The sequence below is a fragment of the Perognathus longimembris genome, chromosome 6 (genome assembly GCF_023159225.1).
Source record: "Perognathus longimembris pacificus isolate PPM17 chromosome 6, ASM2315922v1, whole genome shotgun sequence".
NCBI lineage: Eukaryota > Metazoa > Chordata > Mammalia > Rodentia > Heteromyidae > Perognathus > Perognathus longimembris.
In genome coordinates this window covers 68,758,176-68,779,721 of record NC_063166.1, presented here as the reverse complement: position 1 = coordinate 68,779,721, position 21,546 = coordinate 68,758,176, and the positions used below count along the sequence as shown (strand labels likewise).

The window sequence follows — 21,546 nt, the reverse complement described above, 5'->3', positions numbered from 1 at the left end:
CTTGAGCCATATCGCCACTTTCGGTTTTCTGGTGATCAACTGAAGAGTCTCACAGACTTTCCTGTTCAGGATGGCTTTGAACTTGATAATCAGATCTCAGCCTCTGAGTAGCTAGGATGACAGGCATGAGCCACCCAGCCCTGGCTTAGAACAACCCATTTGTAGGTAGTTCAGCACGAGCTTGGCCTCACCTGCGTGTTTGTTATCTCCAAAGCCTGGTCCCTTGAGGGGACCCTAGGGGACACAGGACAAGGTGAGACTACAGCCCGGGGCCAATGCAGGGGAAGGAGCTTCGAGGCAGAGGGGGTGAAGCCAAGATGGGCCTCTCCACTTAGAGGGAGGAGGTGGATCAACAAAGGAAAACCAAAAAGGAAGCGTGGAGGGGCACATCTTGGAAAATTCATGAAAAATGAAGGCAAAGCCCAAGTTCTGCTTTTGGCACATGCCAGATGTGGCAACCGTGAACTTTCCTCTCTCCCCTCCCCATGTGGAGGGCACAAGGTCATGGCCACTCCCCACTGTGCTCTAGTAGAGCAGCAAGGAAGAGAACAATCTAATCAAAACCAATTATACACTGGGCTTGTTTTTGTGGTTCTGGGGTTCAACCAAGGGCTGGTGCTCATCACTGGAGCCACACCCCTGGTTATTTTTAGGATAGGGTCTTACTTCCCTTCTAGGTGTGTGCATGGACTGCGACCTTGGGTAGGTAGGATTACAGGCGCTGAATGACGGACGGAGCATGTGGGTTTGTGTGTGTATGTGTGTGGTACTGAGGTTTGAACTCAGGGCTTTGTACCTGCTAGTGGCTCCACACCTGAGCCATACCTCTAGCCCAGAGCACAGAGCCCTCTAGCACAGAGTGCTGCTATTTTTTAAGTACAGTTGTTTGTGGCAACTGGGATAACACATGAACCACAGTGCCCAGCTTTTTATTGCTTGAGGTCTTGTGTGCTTTTCTGCTCACATGGCCTTGACCCAGGATCCTCCTGATCTCAGCCTCTCATGGAGCCAGGGCTAAAGGCATGAGCTTATATTAATGCCTGGCCAAATACATATGGTTTCTAAGTGGGGAACATGCCCAGGTAGGCATCTATGGTAGGCTTCATGCGGGAGGGTGGATGATCACTTGAAAGGGGCTCCCCTCAGGTGAAGGAGACCATCCAGGGATTCTGGTTTTTTGGTGGTGTTTTTTTTTGCCAGTCCTGCTGGGGCTTGAACTCAGGGCCTGAGCACTGTCCCACTCTACCACTTGAGCCACAGTGCCACTTCCAGCTTTTTCTATATATGTGGTGCTGAGGAATTGAACCCAGGGCTTCATGTATATGAGACAAGCACTTAACTACTAGGCCATATTCCCAGCCCCCATCCAGGGGTCCTATTTGAGTTGGAGAATTGTATTCCTGCTTGAGGCCTCAGGAGCTTCCCCAATCCCACCCTATCTCACCCTCCCCGGCCTATCCGGCCAAGCATATACCCAATAGTTCATCTTAAGGTATGGTGATGCTTTCAGGAGGCTCAATAGAGATCCCTTACTCCTTTCCCCAAGCAGTGCGACAGGAAAATCTGGGCAGAAGTGGGAAGTGATAAAAGGGGTTGGACGAGGCCAGGAACCAGGGCAAGCTCCACAGAGGAAGTGAGGCCACAGCACAAGGACAGCAGGCCTGAGGCCCATGAGCAAACACCATCTACCATCCAGTGCAGGAGTTTAGAATTCAGACCACTCATGGGGAGGCAGGGCCTTCCCACCCCAGTGTTTACAAACACAACAGCAGAGTAAGTGGCTTGGTTATTTTTAGTTACAGAAAAACAACCTTTCCAAAGGGCAACAGTGAACTGAAGGTCAGAAGGAAGCCATGTGGGAGTTTCTCCTAAGCTGCAGCTCCAAAGCCTGGAAGGGAAGGAAGAGCAGTGTCTGGGAGCTCTGGGGCCTGAGGGGGCGGGGAGATTACTCCCCCTGGTGGTAGTGGTGGGGGAGCTGCCAACCCACCCTTGGTCATTGGATTGGCTTATAAGGGATCTATGGTGATCTTTATGTTATGGTCAGCTGACATGATAATTCTTGGAGGGCATTAAATTAAGGAATGAACAGGGAGCCAAGAGTGGCTTATTCTGTTGGATTCTGAATCACAATCAGGAAATAGTCTTTATCTGCAAAAGAAAAAAATGAAAAAATAAATCACTAAATATGGAACGAGAAAAAAAACACAATACTAGAAAGCAAATAATTTCTTAGATCACTAACTACAAAATGCGGTTGGAAGAGAGAAGAAACCTTAATCAAAAGCATCAATGCCAAAGCTGCCTCCCCGGGCTAGAATCAGAAGAAACGCGTGCCTATTTCCTGTGGGCACCAGCCAGTGTGGCTGCGGGGAGAGCCTCTTTCTCAATGGACAGTGGTCACTCTGTTAATTGGCTGGATTTAAAAACTACCAAGGGAATAAACCTGTTGATCTGGTCTCCACCTTTTACAAAATGGGCCGCCTTTTTCTTCACCTCACCCCATGGAGACAATTTGAAAGGACACAGGAAGTTATTTGCTTCTTTTCCAATGATGCAATTCTCAGGAATCAGATCCTCCAAGAAGATGATGCTTTATTTACTAAGAGATCAGTCATCTGTTATTTGTCCAAGTAATTCACTTGTTACTGACTCTGCCATACACATGCTGTGATTAGTTTGTTTGTTGACTGATTGATTGTAGTGCTAGAGATGGAACCTTACCACTGGGCTCTATCTGTAGCCTGAAGTTCATTTACTGACTCAGGTTTGGGTAACCCTATGCAACACACATTTCCATTGTAGCGATGTTAAGTAAACCTGCCTGAGCTTAACAGAGCTGCCACTGAAGATCTGCTGAGGGCAAAGAGGCTGCAGAACGTGTGGGAGTTTGGTCTCACACCATCTATGCCTCTGATTCTAATGAGAATGCCAATTTGGGTTCTGTGGGTACACAGAACCTTTTCTTGCTACCTCAGCCATTTGAATCTCACTGCTGTACTCTGCCTAGGTTCTCTGTGACACTGCTTAGGATGAGCTTCCTCCTTGTCTTTTTTTGACAGTCCTGGGGCTTGAACTCAGAGTCTGGGCACTGTCCCTGAGTTTCTTTTGCTCAAAGCTAGCACTCTGAATTAGAGCCACAGTGCCACTTCTGTTTTTTTCTGTTTAGGTGGTACTGTGGAATCAAACCCAGGGCTTCATGCATGCTAGGCAAGCACTCTACCACTAAGCCACATTCCCAGCCCTCCTTTCTGGCTTTCTGGTAGTTTGTTGAAGATACAAGTTTCATGGATGTTCCTTCCTGGGCTGGCTTTGAACTGTGATCCTCAGATCTCAGCCACTAGAGTTTCTAGGAATTCAGGCATGAGCCACCAATGCCTGGCCTAAGCCTTTCATTTATTTACTGAATAAATATTTGTTTATGTGAACATGGAATTTACTGGCTAGTGAAGAAGACTGTTCAAAATGTATATAAGCAGCTACTGGTGGGGTGACCAGGAAGGGTGGCATGTGGGAGGGGCCAGTGTTTAAGGCCACCTCCGCATGGCAGGGCAGAAGGGGCCCTGAGGATGCCTCCTGTGGTCCCCACATCTGTAGGCTCCTCTAGGATGAGCATCTTGTCACCTCAAGAATGACTGTCAGGGCTGGGGATATGGCCTAGTGGCAAGAGTGCTTGCCTCGTATACATGAGGCCCTGGGTTCGATTCCCCAGCACCACATATACAGAAAATGGCCAGAAGTGGCACTGTGGCTCAAGTGGCAGAGTGCTAGCCTTGAGCAAAAAGAAGCCAGGAACAGTGCTCAGGCCCTGAGTCCAAGGCCCAGGACTGGCAAAAAAAAAAAAAAAAAAAGAATGATTGTCAGGCCTCAACACACACTTGTACTACACAGTCCCAAAGGCAAACTGGCCATTCCATGGAAAACAAAAGCAACAATCTATTTTTGTGCTGGCTGTTTGGTTTTGCTTAGAATTGCTAATTTTTTTCCCTTCAAATATAGCTTAAAAAATAGCTTTGCATCCCTCCACTTACCCCCATCCTTTGATGGCTCTCAAGATTCAGCTCTAACATTTCTGCATCTGGGAAGCCTTTGCAATGGCTCCAGGCAGACCTTATCATGCTCTCCCACAGTGTTCCTAATGTTCTTGGAATCTCCCGTGCCAAGGTGGCTGATCTGTGTTACCCCTGTGTGTCTTTCTTCCCCATTAGTCTAAGATTCCCAGCTGAGGCCTACAGTCACTATCAGGGTCTGCTGGGAGACACCTGTTGGCTAGGCAGTAAGGCACTGCCTCAACCCCTTAGGCCTTTCCTGCCAGGGCTTCCTGCGGGGCCACAGAACGTGCTGAGGGCGGCTCCTATGTGGGGAGGCAGAGGAAACCTTACCTGGTGCAACCATAATTTCATTTTTCTTGGAACGAATTCGAAGGAAGGTCAGGTCATTCTGGGGGTCAATTTCACGCACTGTGCTCCGAGCCTTCAAGATAAAGTTGTGCATGAGGCTGGCGTACTGTGTAGTGGTGGGATTGTCCATGGTACTCTTGATGGGAATGCCTGAGGGAAGAGTAGACAAAAACCAAGAAGGACATGGGGGCCCCTATCTGCCAAGATCCTGACTCCATACATGGATTGGCAGTTAACACTTAATGCTTTGTGACACGCACAGTGCTTAGACTTAGATATATCAGTGTCAGGCAGGCCCAGAACCCTCTGTGGGTGCTGTGGCCATCTTCATTTACCAATGAAGCAACAGGAGCCCTAAGTGAAAGGGTGAGCAGCCAACATGCTCACATCAGATGAGCACTGAGGCCAGGACCCTGGGCTCCACGGCAAGTCCTTTCCCAGGGCCACACTGCTGGACTGGTTCCAGTAACAAAAGGAGAGATGCTATTTCATAATGCTTGGAACAGGAGGGCAACAAGGGAGGAAGAAGAAAAAAACTGCCAGTAACTTATTGCCATTCCTTTTTTTTTAATGGTTGGTTGTGGGGCTTGAACTCAGGGCCTGGGCACTATCCCTGAGCTTTTGTGCTCAAGGCTACCATTCTACCACTTGGAGCCACGTCAGGTTTTCTGGTGGTTAATTGGAGATAAGAGTCCCACAGACTTTTTCCTGCCTGGGATGGCTTTGAATTGTGATCCTCAGATCTCAGCCTCCTGAGTAGCTAGGATAATAGGTGTGAGCCACCACAACCAGCTTATGAGGGAAGCTTAGGGCCCAGTTGTAAACATGGTTGTACACGTGATGGTGCCTCCCAAATTACAGCATGAGTCTGTGCCTGTGCACACCCTTTGTAGAAACACTGTCACCTGGGCTGGGAATATGGCCTAGTGGCAAGAGTGCTTGCCTCCTATACATGAAGCCCTGGGTTCAATTCCCCAGTACCACATATACAGAAAATGGCCACAGGTGGCACTGTGGCTCAAGTGGTAGAGTGTTAGCCTTGAGCAAAAAGAAGCCAGGGACAGTGCTCAGGCCCTGAGTCCAAACTCCTAGACTGGCAAAAAAAAAAAAAAAAGAAACACTGTCACCTCTTTCAAAGAGCCAATGATGGGCTTGGGGCTCCAGCCAGTGATAAAACGTGCTTAGCTTGTGTAAGATCATGGATTCAATTCCCAGCACCAAAACAAAAGAAAATCACTAAGTGATCAATCTGTAGACTCACCCTTCGCCTACTATTAAGAGAACTTTAAAGTCAGAACTTTAAGAATAAGGCTGAAATGTCCAGAGAGTATGGCTTAAATCAACTAGCTAGTCCTCTGGGGGAAAGAAAACAACTTCTAAAAAGAATATGCCATATACCCTTAATTTTCATTTTGCATTCTATTGACATGGTTTTTTTTTTTTTAAGAAAAAAAGTAATAAAAACCTGATAGTCAAAAAAAAAAAAAAAAAGAACAAGGCTGCGTATGATTTAGGCAATGAGTATTATTGTCTATCAAGTTTTTAAAAAATGGACAGCATTTTAAATGGACAGCATTCACATGTGTGAAAATAAGGCAATAAAAACCCCTTCTAATGTAAACTAATAAAAACAAAGGCTAAAAAATACTAAACAAACGTACATGGCTCACTGGCCGGCACCTTCTGTGAGAGAGGTGAGGAATGTGGCTCAGCCACGATCAAGTGGACACCTCAGGTCATGATGGGGTTACTGGGTGCCTGTGTTTGGTTGTCACTTAGCAGAAGGCTCCACCCACGGGACTGAAGGACTCACCAGCTGACACTCACTTCTCAAGAGTGTGGTGGGAACAACTCCTCACATACAAGGGGTCAGACTGGGGCAGGGTTCTGCTAATTTGGTCTATGAATGAGCAGCCCAGCGATTATTCAAAGACAGTTATCCTCAGTCCAACCAATGGGTGGCAACAAAGGAGTACGACCGTGTCTTCTTAGGCACCAGAGGCACAAGCATGTGCAGAAGATGATATGGTGGCAAAAGAGGCAGAACTGGGAGGCTCCTCTGAGAGTCACTGGCATAGGCTGCAGTGGTTCCTGTAAAGGACAGCTAAGCTGCTACTGGGACCTGGATGGCCACAGTACACTCCAAGGTCCCATGAGGCCCCCCTAAGGAGGTGGCAGGAGCAGTGTCCGCTGCTATCATCTGTCCATAATGGGGTGATGACGGAGTAGGACTCGGACTCTCATGGCCTGGGCTTAGTTAGCTCTGTCCCATCAGTACTGTGCGGCCTTAGGCAAGTGAGTTAACCCTTCTAGTCTCCCTCACTTCATTTGTAAAAGAAAACCATTGCTTCAAAGTGCTACTATGCCAAGGAGCACTACTTAGTTCATTAAGAATGCTTTGTAAGGTCTGGGAATATGGCTTAGCGGTAGAGTACTTGCCTAGCATGCGTGAAGCCCTGGGTTCGATTCCTCATTACCACAGAAAGAGAAAAAGCCAGAAGTGGCGCTGTGGCTCAAGTGGTAGAGTGCTAGCCTTGAGCAAAAGAAGCTCAGGGATAGTGCCCAGTCCCTGAGTTCAAGCCCCAGGACTGGCAAAATAACAACAACAACAACCACAACAAAGAATGCTTTGTAAGAGTACACACTTAAGTGGGGCTGGGGATATGGCCTAGTGGCAAGAGTGCTTGCCTTGTATACATGAAGCCCTGGGTTCAAATCCTCAGCACCACATATATAGAAAAGGCCAGAAGTGGCGCTGTGGCTCAAGTGGCAGAGTGCTAGCCTTCAGCAAAAAGAAGCTAGGGACAGTGCTTAAGCCCCGAGTCCAAGGCCCAGGACTGGCAAAAACAAAACAAAACAAAAAACCCCAAAACAACAACAAAAAGAGTATACACACTTAAGAAACGAGAAAGCTGGGTGCTGGTGGCTCACGCCTATAATCCTAGCTACTCAGGAGGCTGAGATCTGAGGATTATGGTTCAAAGCCAAGCCAACTCGGGCAAGAAAGTCTGTGAAGCTCTTTGTCTCCAATTAACCATCAGAAAACTAGAAGGGGAGCTGTGGCTAAAAGTGGTAGAGCACTAACCTTGAGCAAAAAAGCTCAGGGACAGCACCCAGGCCCTGAATTCAAGGCCCACAACTGACCAGACAGACAGATAGATAGATAAAATGAAAATAAATGTGACAGCCAGGTGCCGATGGCTCACACTGGTAATTCTAGCTATCAGGAGGCTGAGATGTGAGGATCACAGTTAGAAACTAGCCTGGGCAGGAAAATCCAATTAATCACAGAAATCATCCTCAATTAATCACAGAAAAAGCCAGAAGTGGGCACTGTGGCTCAAGTGGTAGAGTGCTAGCCTTGAAAAAAAGGGAGTTCAAGGACAGCACCCAAGCCCAGAGTTTGAGCCCCAGAACCAGGAGAGAGAGAGAGAGAGAGAGAGAGAGAGAGAGAGAGAGAGAGAGAGAGAGAGAGAGAGAGAGAGACGCTATAGCCTGAGGGGATGTGTCTTAAGCCTACCGAAGCAATGCTAACATGAAGCCCATCTAAGGAGGGTCAGGACCAGAGTTCAGATGGAGCCAGGACAGATTGTTGCTATCACCCGATCAGGAACCTTCTGTAGGGTTTACCCAAGTGGTAAGAAGACTAAAATTTTAGTCTCAAGTCTTGGCAGGGTCTTGGTGTTTAGACCCTTGACCTTTTTTTTTTTTTTTTTTTTTTTTCCTGTCATGGGGCTTGACCTCTGGGCCTGGGCGCTGTCCCTGAGTTCTTCAACCCAGGGGTAGCATATTCTACCACTTGAGCCACAGTGCCATTTCCGGTTTTCTGGTGGTTAATTGGAGATAAGAGTCTCATGGCCTTTCCTGCCTGGACCTGATCCTCAGATCTCAGCCTCCTGAGTAGCTAGGATTACAGGTGTGAGCCACCAGCACCCAGCTGACCCTTGACTTTTATTTTGGCTTGAATCAGGGTATCACACTGTAGTTCAGTCTGGCCTTAAACTTTCAGTCTTCCTACCTCTGCCTACTGAGCTCTGGGATTACAGGCTTGTACCACCACACACATTCTGTCTCCCTTCTTATTTATCTACCACAGAGCCACCTTTTTGCAGATCCTTCCGCCTGGAGCTTTCACTCCTTCCCCAATTCACTTATAACTTTCACTAATCTCTCAGTACTCTACCTTCTCAAGATGCCACCCACTCCTAGGGGCAGTGCCACTCCTCTATGGCCTAGCACCCTACACTGTCCTCAGAGCAGTTACTTAACCCTGGTACCACAGTGTGGCCCACCACACTGTAAACTCTCTGTGCCCTCACTCTGAATTGCTTATCACAGTCTGTGATAAGAATTTATGCTGTTGACAACTGGGCCTACTTTCAGTAGTTCAGATAAACCCTGGCATAAGTTTGATCCCATTTCTATAAATGAGACAAGAAACGAGCCATTAGTTGGTTCACTCTAAAAACAAAACACAGAGGGACCAAAAGTGGGAAGAATTAAGGACAAAGGACTAACTCCAGATTCATAAAATACTAAAGTTGGAGAGACCTCAGTGATGGCCTAATTATTAGGTGGCCTCTGCCTTCACAAATGGCAACTGGCTTGCCTATGGAAGTAGCTGGTTTCAGGGAGGCATGATTTCCTTTTTTTTTTTTTTGGCCAGTCCTGGGCCTTGGACTCAGGGCCTGAGCACTGTCCCTGGCTTCTTCCCGCTCAAGGCTAGCACTCTGCCACTTGAGCCAAAGCGCCGCTTCTGGCCGTTTTTTGTATATGTGGTGCTGGGGAATCGAACCTAGGGCCTCGTGTATCCGAGGCAGGCACTCTTGCCACTAGGCTATATCCCCAGCCCTCAGGGAGGCATGATTTCTAAGCTGCAGCTTGAAGGTCTTGTGGTTGTACAGCCAGGGCCTCCCACCACACTTAGTTTCTTCAACCACAAAAACATTACAAAATTTAAGGAGGCTAAGAATGTTGCTTCTTAGTGGTAGAGGATTTGCCTAATATGTGCAAGTCTTTCAGTTTGGTCCCCAGCACTGCAAGAAAAATTAATAACCTTACTAAGTACTAACGTACCAAACCTGTTCTAGGTCCTGGGAATACAGAAGAGCAGACACTCTGCTGGGTGTTTAACCATAGTTCTAACCAACAGTAGTTTCTAATAGGAAAAAAAGCACTGTACCATTTATGGCCCAAATAACACAAGAAAAAAAAAATATTTTTGGCCAGTCCTGGGCCTTGGACTCAGGGCCTGAGCACTGTCCCTGGCTTCTTCCCGCTCAAGGCTAGCACTCTGCCACTTGAGCCACAGCGCCGCTTTTGGCCGTTTTCTGTATATGTGGTGCTGGGGAATCGAAGTAGGGCCTCGTGTATCCGAGGCAGGCACTCTTGCCACTAGGCTATATCCCCAGCCCACAAGAAAATATTTTGAAGGCTGTATTTGTGGCTTCAGAGTATCACTGGGGGCTTATTCTCCCATCTGTCAGCCATTCCTCTGCCTGGACACATGAGGGCAGCCTGGACAGAGGCTACAGAGTCAAACTCGCTCCAGTTCCCCCATTTCTCCTTCTTGGATAAGTTGCTGAAACTCCCTCTCCCATCTCCCTCTTCTTCCTTTCTTGGATACATTGCTGAATCTCCTCTCCTTCCCCTCCTCCCCCTTTCCCTCCCAACCTTCCTTCCTTGCTCTTTCTTTTCTTTCTTTCTCGCTCTGTTCCCCCATTTCCCTTTGGATAGGTTGCAATATTCTCTCTTATCCCTCTCCTCTCCTGTCTCTTTCATTGTGTGATACTGGGGCTTGAACTCAGGGCCTGGGTACCAGCCCTTAGCTTTTATGTTTTGTTTTGTTGTTGTTTTTTGCCAGTCCTGGGGCTTGGACTCAGGGCCTGAGCACTGTCCCTGGCTTCTTTTTGCTCAAGGCTAGCACTCTGCCACTTGAGCCACAGCGCCACTTCTGGCCATTTTCTGTATATGTGGTGCTGGGGAATCGAACCCAGGGCCTCATGTATATGAGGCAGGCACTCTTGCCACAAGACCATATCCCCTGCCCCAGCTTTTATGTTTAATTCTGGTGGCTCTACCTTTCGAGCCACAGCTCCACTTCTAGCTTTTTTTTTTTTTTTTTTTGTCTTTTCTTTTTTTTGGTATTGGGGATTGAACCCAGAACGCTGCACTTGCTAGGCAAGCGCTTTGCCACTAAGCTACATTCCAGCCCCACTTCTAGCTTTTTGGGTTAACTGGCGATGAGTCTCATGGACTTTCCAGCCTAGCTGGCTTTGTTTTGCTTTTGTTTCTATGAAATACGATGATATCTGAGGATTACAGTTCAAAGCCAGCCCTAGGAAAGTCCATGGGACTCAATGCCAATTAACCACCAGAAAACTAGAAGTGGCACTGTGGCTCAAGTAGCAGAGCTCTAGCCCTGAGCAACAGAGCTCAGGGACAGAGCTGAGGCTCTGAGTTCAAGCCTCATGACCAACCAGAAAACAAAAGTGAAACAAGACAAAATTACACTACTAGCATTCTAGACCTGGTAGCATGCAGATGTAATCCCAGCACTTGGGAGGTTGAGGAAGGAGGAACATGATGAGTTCAAGGCAAGCTTGAGCTACACAGTGACTTTGTTTAAAAAAACAAACATGCCAATTCCAATTATAGTGTCAGAACACTGGGAATGTTAAAAAGAAAACATTAGGGAATTTAAAATGATAGTAACCACACGAAGGCCAAGCCCAAGGTTAAGCAGAGTCTGGCTGCGGCTGGGGCCCTGCCTGGGTGTAAGTCACGGCTGGAGGGAGGCTGTACCTTCTGTATTCACCACAATGATGCCCTGCACTCCCTTCTGGCTCTGAAGTCGTTTCAGTGTCTCCTCCACCTCTGCCTGTTAGAAAACAAGACCAAGATTAGGAGATGCCAGGCAGGCTTGTTCCCAGGCAGATATACCTTCCACTAACAAATAGTACCATCAGGCACTTGGTTGGCACATCACCAAGGCCCACCCTGCGTGAGGTCATCTGTGTTGCAGGGTGCTGAGGTCATCACTTCCTCAGACATCAGTTTATACCACTGCATGAGGCAGGCTGCTCCTGGCCCTCCGCTCAGCAGATGTGATTAGCCTTGTGTCCCTCAGTTATTTGGGAGCAGAATATAAAGACATTCCTTGGGGAATGTGACTCTATCTGGTACAGTTGGGAGGTGAAAAAAGTCAAAATCAGGGGCTGGGAATATGGCCTAGTGGTAGAATGCTTGTCTGACATACATGAAGCCCTGGGTTCGATTCCTCAGCACCACATATATAGAAAAAGCCAGAAGCAGCGCTATGACTCAAGTGGTAGAGTGCTAGACTTGAGCAAAAAGAAGCCAGGTACAGTGCTCAGGCCCTGAGTTCAAGTCCCAGGACTGGCAAAAAGAAAAGTCAAAACCAACAGTAGTTTTCTTTAAAAAAATTAGTATACATTACTTGCGCAAGGGGATTTCTTTGCAACATTTGTGCACATGTATACAATTTATCCTGATCTGCTGCAATCCCTTTAGGACTCTTTTCCATTCCATCCTACTCCTCTTAAAACAATTTCAACAGGTTTTATATTCTAAGCAATTTCTAACAGGAAGGAGATACTGTGTCATGTGTGGCTGAAAATATTTGGAAACAAATGACTCCATGAGGATAAACTCAGTGACATAATAAGGCAACACCTGAGACACTATGACACATGACACATAGTCACAGGAGGTATGTGCAGGAAGGGGCCATTAGTCATGACTGTCCAGTCAGGGTGAGATATTCGAGTATTCTAGCACATGGGATTTGTCATGTAAGGCAACCATGATGTTCGGGTTCTCACCCTGTCATGCAAGGCCCTCTACATTGTAAACCCTCCCTACCCCGACACCTTCCCTTCCATTCTCCATCTACCTGCTCGCACCTCCTGTCATATCTTTTTATCCTGTGAGGTTCTTCTCTTCTGATGTCCCAAAGTCTTTGACACTACCTAAGATAGCACCTTTTTTTAAGTGGGGGTGGCACTGGGGTTCAAACTCAGAGCCTTATGCTTTCTGGTAGATGCTCTTAATACTTGAGTTATTCCCCTCAGACCTTTTCACCTTCATTGTTTTTCAGATAGGATCTTGTGCTTTTTGTCCAGAATGGCCTCAGATTGTGATCCTCTTGCCTACATTTCCTGGGGATCTGGGATTATAGTTATGTACCACCATGCCTGGCTTCTTTGTTGAGATGGAGACTTAATTTTTTTCCAGGGCCTTGAACTATGATTCTCCTGATGCCTGCCTTGAGTAGGATTATAACTGTGTCTCACCACACCTGACCCAAGACATCACCTCTTCTACAAAGCCCTTATGGATCCCCAACACAGTGAATGGACTCTTGCTTACCTCTAATTCCCTATGCTCTTGGCTATATCTTTCTGGGACATGTGTCAGGCATTTGTCTAACTACATAGAATCCTTAAAATGGTCTGCAGAGTAGAAGCTTGATAAACAACTGTTCAACTGTTGGGATCCGGTCTTTAGCCTTGGCGAGGGGGGGCTTGATGCCCCTCCCCCAGCCCTGGGGAATGCGGAAGCAAGCTGCCCTATCTGGGTTCGCCCTTGCACCCAGCCCCCAACTCTCCAGCCAGCCCGCCCACCTACCAGCTCCGCCCTGGCTCGGCGCTAGTGACGTTAGCTCAAGGGGAGATCATGTGACAGCTTTCAGCCTATCGGCATCCTGGCCAATCCCCTCCCCTCGGAATATGAATCATCTCCCATCACCCTTGTCTCAATAAAGTTAGTTAGCTCTAAGAAGCTAACCCCGAGGCATGTGTACGTCTCACTTCGTCTATTGGTAAGGAGATGGGCACACATTCTCGACCAGGCCCCATGCATGGCAGGTCGGTGCTGACTCCCCCGCTTCACCCTAGCTTATCTGTGGGTCGGGTGACTAGGGGAGAGGGCGCGAAAGGGAGTGTGGAAAGAAAGAAGAAGTAAGTACCCGAGCCGGGAGAGGCTAATGAGCACAACATTCAACAAACCTAGGCCTAAGTCTTCCTGTGGCCTAAGTGTGTGCTTCTTCTCAGAACATCCTTCCAGACCACCCACAATCTGGTCAGAAGGGCTTCACAGGTTGATAGTCACGGAAACAGAGGCTCCATTTACCAAAAGACCCTGAGGCCAACTGGTCTCTCTCTGTTTGTGTGTGTGTTCCTAAACAATAGCTGGACAAAATAGCACAATTAATAGCCTCAATCCAGTCACTACCACCAACTCTGCAGTGAAGTAAGAATACTCTCAAAGGTTGCAGGGAAGGGCACACAAGAGCCTCCTGAAAAAGCAAGCAGTTAAATATCTGAAGCCTGAATAAAAGGACAGGGTTGGCTCTGTGGAAGCTGTGGGTCACGCATGCTGGAGGTCCTGTCATCCAAAAGCTCCTACTATGACCAGGAGCTATTCTGGAGTCAAGAGATAAGTACAATAGGTCAACAGTGTACATTCTGACTTGTTACTCTCCAGACATTCATTTTAACAGGATGAAAAAGATCATAGTAAGATGTTTGCTGCAGTAATAGCTGCAATAGCAAAAAGCAGAAATAATTTTATGTTTTATTTTTATTTTGCCAGTCTTGGGCTCAGGGCCTGAGCACTGTCCCTGGCTTTCTTTTGCTCAAGGCTGGCACTCTACCAATTGAGCCACAGCACCACTTACAGCCTTTTCTGTTTATGTGGTACTGAGGAACAGAACCCAGGGCTTCATGCATGCTAGGCAAACACTCTACCACTGAGCTGCACTCTGTGCCCCCAGAAAGGATTTTAAATGTCCAACAACTAGAAAAAAGGCAATGCTCACCCATAATTACACATACTAACAATGGTAGACTGACACTATCACAAAAGGTCTGTGATATGATGCTGAGACACAAAATGCAAAAGTAAAATGCATGGTGACTACAAATGCATGACAAGAAGGCCATGAAAAATTATAGACCTTCCTTCCTTCTTTCCTCCTTTCTCTCCTCCACTTCTTTCTTCTCCTTCCTCCTTCTCCATCATCCTTTCCTTTTTCCCCCTTAAAATAGCCCTTTTTACTGTTAGATTGTCCCTATTAAAAGGTCCTCCACACCCTCAGTGGTACTAGGGTTTTGAGCTCAGGGCCTCCAGCGTGCGAGGCAGGATTTCCAGAAGGCTATGTGCATTCAGCAAGAGTTGGCTTTTATGGACATCAGTCCCATTGCTCACCACAATTTCCTGCTGCCCCCACATGTCCTCGTAGACGAAAGCCAAAGTCATCACTTGATCTGCTCTGTTGGCTATGGTCTGATCCTTGTAAGTACACAGTCTTGGAGGACCAGAAGAACAAAAGCTAAAGTTTAGGCAGTCCTAAGTTTGATGAAAACTAGCCACTGAGAAGGGACATGCTCAGGCTGGTAGACTGCCTGCCTAGTAAGCACAGAGTCCTGAGTTCAAGCCTCAGTACTACCAAACAAACAGGGTCTGGAGAACCAGGCACTATGATCTGGCTGTTTAAAAGCAAACATTTACCAGAAACTACCAACTGAATCTCTCATTCACCTTCCATGATTAGCATTATCTCTACTTTACAGATGAGGAAACTGAGGTTTAGAAAGAAGGGCTCTGACCAAAAGCACATAAGGATCAAAGTATAAGCTAAAGGGAAGCACAGGACCACAAGCCTGTGGTCCCAGCACTAGGGAGGCTGAATTAAGTCTAGAGTTCAGGAGTTTGAGACCAGATAGGGCAACACAGTGAGACTCTATCCAAATGCTGAAGATACCGTGACTACATCTAATGAAGTGTCCTTGAGATTTTTTTTTTTTCTTGCTAGTCCTGGGCCTTGGACTCAGGGCCTGACCACTGTCTCTGGCTTCCTTTTGCTCAAGGCTAACACTCTGCCACTTGAGTCACAATGCCACTTCTGGCCTTTTCTGTTTATGTAGTGTTGAGGAATCAAACCCAGGGCTTCATGCATGCAAGGCAAGCACTCTACCACTAAGCCACATTCCCAGCTGCCCATGAATTTTTTTTCTTGACTAGTGCTACCACTTTGAACCACAGCTCCACTTTTGTTTTTGTAGGTGGTTAACTGGAGATAAGTCTTACAGACTGGATTTGAACCATGATCCTCAGATCTCAGCCTCCTGAGTAGCTAGGATTACAAGCATGAGCTACCAGCATTCAGCAATAAGTTTTAAAATGATTCTTGTACGGCAAGAGATAAGCTGAAAGGTAAAAGATGCTACTCTGGCTAGTGTGCTCAGGAACACCTGAGAATGTATTCTTCAACCTAAGCTAAATGATGAGAAAGAAATGGGGAAAAACAATGGAGAAAGGAGATAAAATTCCTGAGTTCTCTAGTACAGGCCTTTGAAGCTGACAGATGGAAATATAAGCAGCAATAAAATTCCAGGGCTATTTATTGATTTAGCACAGGAGGGATAAGCATCTGAAATAAAGGATTCATGAGGAAACTGTGACCAATTTGGTGACTGAGCATAACAGTTAACCTCTGTAAGCACTAAGGCATCACACAAGACAGGAGAACATTTGCATCAAAGAATAATTCCCAAAATATCACATAAAATTATTCAGAAAAATAGCAATAATCCAATAGGTAGCAGAACATATACCTAAATTTTAAGTACATAGAAAAATGAATCAATCCCTGTAAAGAAAGGAATGGGAAACCCTAACAATGCTAAAATTCTTTTGTAAACTCCAGTATTGTCATTGCTGGGCTCAATATACCTTTCTGGAAAAGCTATAGAATATATTGTAAAGATCATAAAAGTATCAATCCCTTTGCCTCAGAAATTATTTTCCGGGGCGGGGAATATGGCCTAGTGGCAAGAGTGCTTGCCTCCCATATATGAAGCCCTGGGTTCAATTCCCCAGCACCACAAATACAGAAAACGGCCAGAAGTGGCACTGTGGCTCAAGTGGCAGAGTGCTAGCCTTGAGCCAGAGAGGCTCAGGGACAGAGCTCAAGCCCTGACTGGCAAAAAGCCCCAGGATTGGCAAAAACAGAAAAAAAACCCACGCATGTGCGTGTACACGCATGCACACACACACGCACACACACACTCCAAACAAATCACACACACAGAGTAGCATCACCATAGCATTATGACTACCAATTAAGAAACAGCAGGAACCCAAATGTAACTAGGGAAATGGTTTTATAACTTATAGTATAACTATTTATCAAACTAGTATGTAATCATAAAAATAACTTATTAGAAAGATAATGTAGCAACAAGGTTAAATGTCTTTGGACATTAGGCAAAAATGAAAAACTAGCATGCACACCTTGAAAACATATACTTGTGGACAAAGAGAAAGGAGAACATACAAAGAAGAAAATAGCTCTGTGAGAATTATTGAAGATTTTTTTTACCATTGTTCTAGCAAGCAGTTTTCAACAAAGTAGACTCTATCCTGTATAAGCATTAGCAGAATTATTTAAAAACCAAACAAACAATAATGGTTAGTACACTTTCCAGAATGAAAACTGTAAGCTACCACCTAAATGTGTATGTGGAAATAAGAACTATACAGCTTTAAAATGAAGTAGGTTTGTGTATGTACACATGAAAACTGACTGTTAATGGGACCGGGATTCAAATGTAGGGTTTCATAAAATATTTTATATTAAATGAACAAAGCTGATGGTGGAATGAGGTATATTTTACATACAGCTTAAAGTTACCATGTTTAAATAAGCATGCTCCAGTTTCATAGTTTCATGCAGTGGACAAATATATATATGTATATATATATATGTATGTCTATATACATATATATGCTTGCATGCTTATGTAATAAACAAATCTGGAAAGACCACCAATTACCAGTAGCAGTGACCAGACACAGTAACAAAGGGTCTTCATGCACTTTCTCTATTATATAGAACAAGGATGCTTGAGTTCTTTCCAATTTGCATCTAAATAAGTGTTGATTTTGAGTATAAACACAGAACACTACAGTAGACTGCAGAACGCTATCCTCTGTGTATGAAAAGACCAGCACTGGTTCTTTATGATGGAGAATGAACCTAGAGTTGAGGTTAGGGGGAAGATTTTTTCCCTAGGTTTGGGTTAGGGGGGAGATTTTTCATTTAGGTTTTAAATTTTTTTTCTGTTAATTATTTCCATTCAAGCAGTGATGTGAAAGATGAAGTCACAGATATCTGAAGCATTATTTTTTCACAAAGTGGAGACATTTTTTAGTGGTTGGAATTGCACAAAACGCAGAACCCACGAGTGAAGATTCAACCGCGGCTAAACTGAAGTGAAAAAAAAAAAAAGGCTGAAGTGACCCGCCTAACTGGTGAGGGCGATATCACCAATTTCTGTGATAACCTTTACATTCCACTTAGGACTTCTGACAGGGCAAGGTATTTCCACAGTTCCCCATTTAAAAGATCTTTCGAGTTCTGTGGCGGCCGGTGAGGACCACCATGAGAGCACCCACAACTGCGGCCCACCAGGCGGAAGGCAGGCCTGGGGCTGGGGCTCCTCGACGGCGGCCTCAGGGTGAGCGGCTCGCGGGCCAAGTCCCCACCGGGGCTGGCAGGCGTCCACACACCGCCATTTCTGAGGCAACCACACGTAAGGCCGTACCTACCTCACAACGCCGTGAGGAGGGCAAACAACACCCGAAGGGCGCTCAGCAGTGCCCGCCCCAACCCCCGAGTTTGCAGGAAACGCCACCCGTACAGGCGGGGGTCGCTAAGGTTCGGGATGCTCGGCCGTGAGGGCCGGAGCTCTGGCCTCACGGACCTGCTTCCGGTCAAGGAGCAGCAACATCCTGTGGCCCCGCCTCAGCAGGGATGGGAAGGCCCGCACCTCCCGGGTTCCGCTCTCCAGTCCGGTTGCGTCCCCGCCCAACCCCGAGGATTCCTGGCCTGGAGTTCTGGGACCTCCCAAGGAAGACCGACGGCTTGGCGCGAGGTGGCAAGTATCCTCTAGCCACTAGCCCCGGGCAGATACTCACCATCTTGGACGGATGTTCTACCACCGCGGAGCCGACACTAGCTCCAGTTCCGCGCTCCCAGCTGCGCCTGCGCACCGCGTCCTGTCGGAACGGACAGCGTGGGCAGCCTATCGGGAGCTAGCGCTGGAATCGGGGCGGGCCCGAGCGCGGATCTCGGTCTCCAAGGGCGTGTAGGCCATTAGTTGGCTCTCCACTGTCCAAAAGCGAGGAGCAAAGGAACATTTGAACTACGGGAAATTCCCAACTCCCGCGGTGTTGAACAGATGTTGTTCCTCTCTTTCAACAGTAATGAGGTCTGGAAAACCCTGGGTAGGGGCGGTGGGAAAATATGAAGTCGACGGGAGCGGTGACGGAGAGCCCAGAGGGGCGCATTCGAGCCAGAATGCGCTCTCCCCCTTTGGAACGGTCCATGCAAACCCTGATATGCAAACCCTGATGAATTGGTCGGGCTGCCACCGGCGTCTAGGATTTAGGGATGTAGGCTCGGCCCCACCCATTACTTTGGAAAAGCCGCGTTACGTCGTGGTGCTCATTTTGCCACCTTTAAAATAGGTCTGGCGCCGGTGGCTCCTGCCTGTAATACTGGCTACTCAGGAGGCTGAGCCCTTAAATACGAAGCCAGCGCGAGCGGGAAAGTCTGCGAGACCCTCATCTCCAAATAACGGCCAGGATTGAAGAGGAGCAAAGAACCTCCGGGGCAGCGTTCAAGCTCCAGGACCCGCACCAAAAAATAAAAAAAAAGGGGGCGGGGGAAGGGGGAACGGGACTCTTTAGAGTCCTATATTGTCCTTGTTCTGCTTTTTAAATTTGTTACTCTCGCCGACCAAAAAAAACCTTTCCCTCCAAGTTGGGAATAACTTGTTTAAACATCGCCATTTAGTGAGTTTGGTGTCTGAACACGTACTTGAGTCATCCCCAGCTGCAGCTAGGACCAGTTCAAGCCCAGGGAGGTTCCCAGAGAACCTACCCTCAACACTAGGACGCGGAGCTATGACTTATGTTCCTGCCCCCATGTCGACCTAGTTCTTCACATTGTCACACACAAGAGTTGAAAGGTTGAGCATGCGTTTATGTTTTGTTTAGCAACGCAAAATACAAAAGCACTCCTCAATAGGCTGGAAATGTGGTCTGAGAAGTGGCCAAGTCCTATATCAGGCCTGTCTGTAAGGCACAGTTCAGCCTAGGAGTTACATGTAATTGTCTGTGCTGTCTTCTTTCCTTCAACCATCTAACGTGGTAATCATTTGCTGTAACAACTCTCCTCTAATTGCATCTTTTTTTTTTTTTTTTTTTTTTTTTTGCTCATCCTGGGGCTTGAACTCAGAGCCTGAGCACTGTGCCTGAACTTATATTTTGCTCAAAGCTACCTGCTCTACCACTTGAGCCACAGCACCACCTGTGGCCTTTTCTGTTTATGTGGTACTGAGGAATTGAACCCAGGGCTGCATGCATGCTAGGCACTCCACTACTAAGCCACATTCCCACTCCATCTAATTGTATCTTGTATGTTCTCAGAACTGGTTAAGTTTGGGATTCCCACAGACCCAGGTGCTTTAAAATTTACAATAGAGAAGCCCGTTATCAAGAGACTGTTATTTGCCTTTAACAAGATTTCCTTTCAGTCCAAGGGTGAGATTTTGTCATTTTTTTTTCCTTTTTTTGGGGGGGGGGGCGGACTTATCCAGAACTCCAAGGAAATCATTAGTGCATCAGGCTAATGGTGAGAGACTTCAACTTACTGATCGATAGTGTTCTTAGATCTCCCACACTTTAATGTCCATAATTTAGCCTATCTCATAGTTGAGTAGTAACATCTCCACTTTACAAATGCCATTTCTTTTTTTTTTTTTGGCCAGTCCTGGGCCTTGGACTCAGGGCCTGAGCACTGTCCCTGGCTTCCTTTTGCTCAAGGCTAGCACTCTGCCACTTGAGCCACAGCGCCACTTCTGGCCGTTTTCTGTATATGTGGTGCTGGGGAATCGAACCAGGGCCTCATGTATATGAGGCAAGCTCTCTTGCCACTAGGCCATATCCCCAGCTCCACAAATGCCATTTCTTTCTGGCTCTGGAGCTTACTGAATTCAAAGCTGATGATCAACCTCCACATTTTCATTCCAAGTAGCCTCTCTTCAGGGGGAAGGATTTATTGTTCTTTCCAGGAAATACTGCCTGTTAAGGTGATTGGACAATCGCTACAGTGAAGAAACCTAGCAGATCAAGTTAGTATCACTGGTAGTGGGACATATTCAACCCTAAATAAGGGATATTCTAGAAGGTGTCAGCCAATAAAACACAAAGGATGAGTGAGGAATTGTCAAAATTAGAGGAGACTAAGGAAAAAGACACTGGTGGAAAAACTGAGGAAATCTGAATAAGAGCAGTTTTACTAGTGTTAATTTGTTTTGATAACTATTAGTGATGTGGGATGTTGTGCTGAAGAAAGCTGGTTGAATGTACACAAGGTCTACTATCTTTGCAACAGAGCTCTGTAAAGCTAAAATTGTTACATACGTTTTTAAAAAGGACTAATAAAACAGTGATTATCAAATGCTGGAAACATTAGGAATGCACCCCCAGATCTTCAAGTAGGGATAGAAGTGTTGCTGTAACTGGATCCTAAACATCCTGGAAGATAGTTATAGAATGAGTCCCTCTATCTCATATATGGATTATTGGATTGAGAGGAATGAGATTGAAAAAGATCACAATCCCAGAAGGAAAAAAAAGAAAAAAGGCCAGCTAGGTGCTAGTAGCTGCAATCCTAGCTACTCAGGATGCTGAGATCCAAGGGTTTTGTTTTGAAGCCATCTTAGGCAGGAAACTGTAAGATTCTTATCTCCAATTAGCTACCAAACAAATAAAGCTAGAAGTGGAGCTGTGACTCAAGTGGTAGAGCACTAGCCGCACCCGAGTTTAATCCCTAGGACTGGCACCAAAAATAAAAGGAAGGTGTCAAATAGGTCTACTTGTGTAGTTAGTAGCTTAGCTCTATTCAAGCCTCATGGCTACGGTACTGGATTAGACCAAATTTTTTTTTTTTTTTTTTTTTTTTGGGCCAGTCCTGGACCTTGGACTCAGGGCCTGAGCACTGTCCCTGGCTTCTTCCCGCTCAAGGCTAGCACTCTGCCACATGAGCCACAGCGCC

At 46.5% G+C, this 21,546-nt stretch overlaps 1 protein-coding gene and 1 long non-coding RNA gene across 4 annotated transcripts; both read right to left on the bottom strand.

The window, feature by feature from the left end:
* Positions 1-1,775: 1,775 nt before the first annotated feature.
* Positions 1,776-18,505, bottom strand: Dynlrb1 (dynein light chain roadblock-type 1). 3 transcript variants are annotated; one of them, XM_048349038.1, is made up of 5 exons: positions 18,402-18,451; positions 11,202-11,277; positions 10,927-11,017; positions 4,380-4,547; positions 1,776-2,148 (listed from the first exon to the last, which is right to left on the bottom strand). In XM_048349038.1, the coding sequence occupies exons 3-5, from the start codon at positions 10,979-10,981 to the stop codon at positions 2,105-2,107; spliced, it is 267 nt and encodes an 88-aa protein (XP_048204995.1). In that variant the 5' UTR covers positions 10,982-11,017; positions 11,202-11,277; positions 18,402-18,451; the 3' UTR covers positions 1,776-2,104. The 3 variants fall into 3 exon arrangements, with proteins under 3 accessions (XP_048204995.1, XP_048204994.1, XP_048204993.1); XM_048349037.1 differs by lacking the exon at positions 10,927-11,017 and having other exon boundaries at positions 18,402-18,505; XM_048349036.1 differs by lacking the exons at positions 10,927-11,017; positions 18,402-18,451 and adding an exon at positions 17,116-17,160.
* LOC125353396 lies at positions 5,115-7,807 on the bottom strand. Its single transcript, XR_007211314.1, has 4 exons — positions 7,732-7,807; positions 5,893-6,816; positions 5,525-5,708; positions 5,115-5,302 (listed from the first exon to the last, which is right to left on the bottom strand). It is a non-coding gene; the product is annotated as an uncharacterized LOC125353396 (long non-coding RNA).
* Positions 18,506-21,546: the final 3,041 nt, after the last annotated feature.

Coding starts and splice junctions, on each gene's coding strand:
- Dynlrb1 (XM_048349036.1), bottom strand. CDS start 17,145: ATGAAACTGGAGCATGCTTATTTAAACATG. Junction 11,278..17,115: donor AGCATGCTTATTTAAACATG/GTAACTTTAAGC, acceptor GTTTTCTAACAG/GCAGAGGTGGAGGAGACACT. Junction 4,548..11,201: donor CATTGTGGTGAATACAGAAG/GTACAGCCTCCC, acceptor CTCTTCCCTCAG/GCATTCCCATCAAGAGTACC.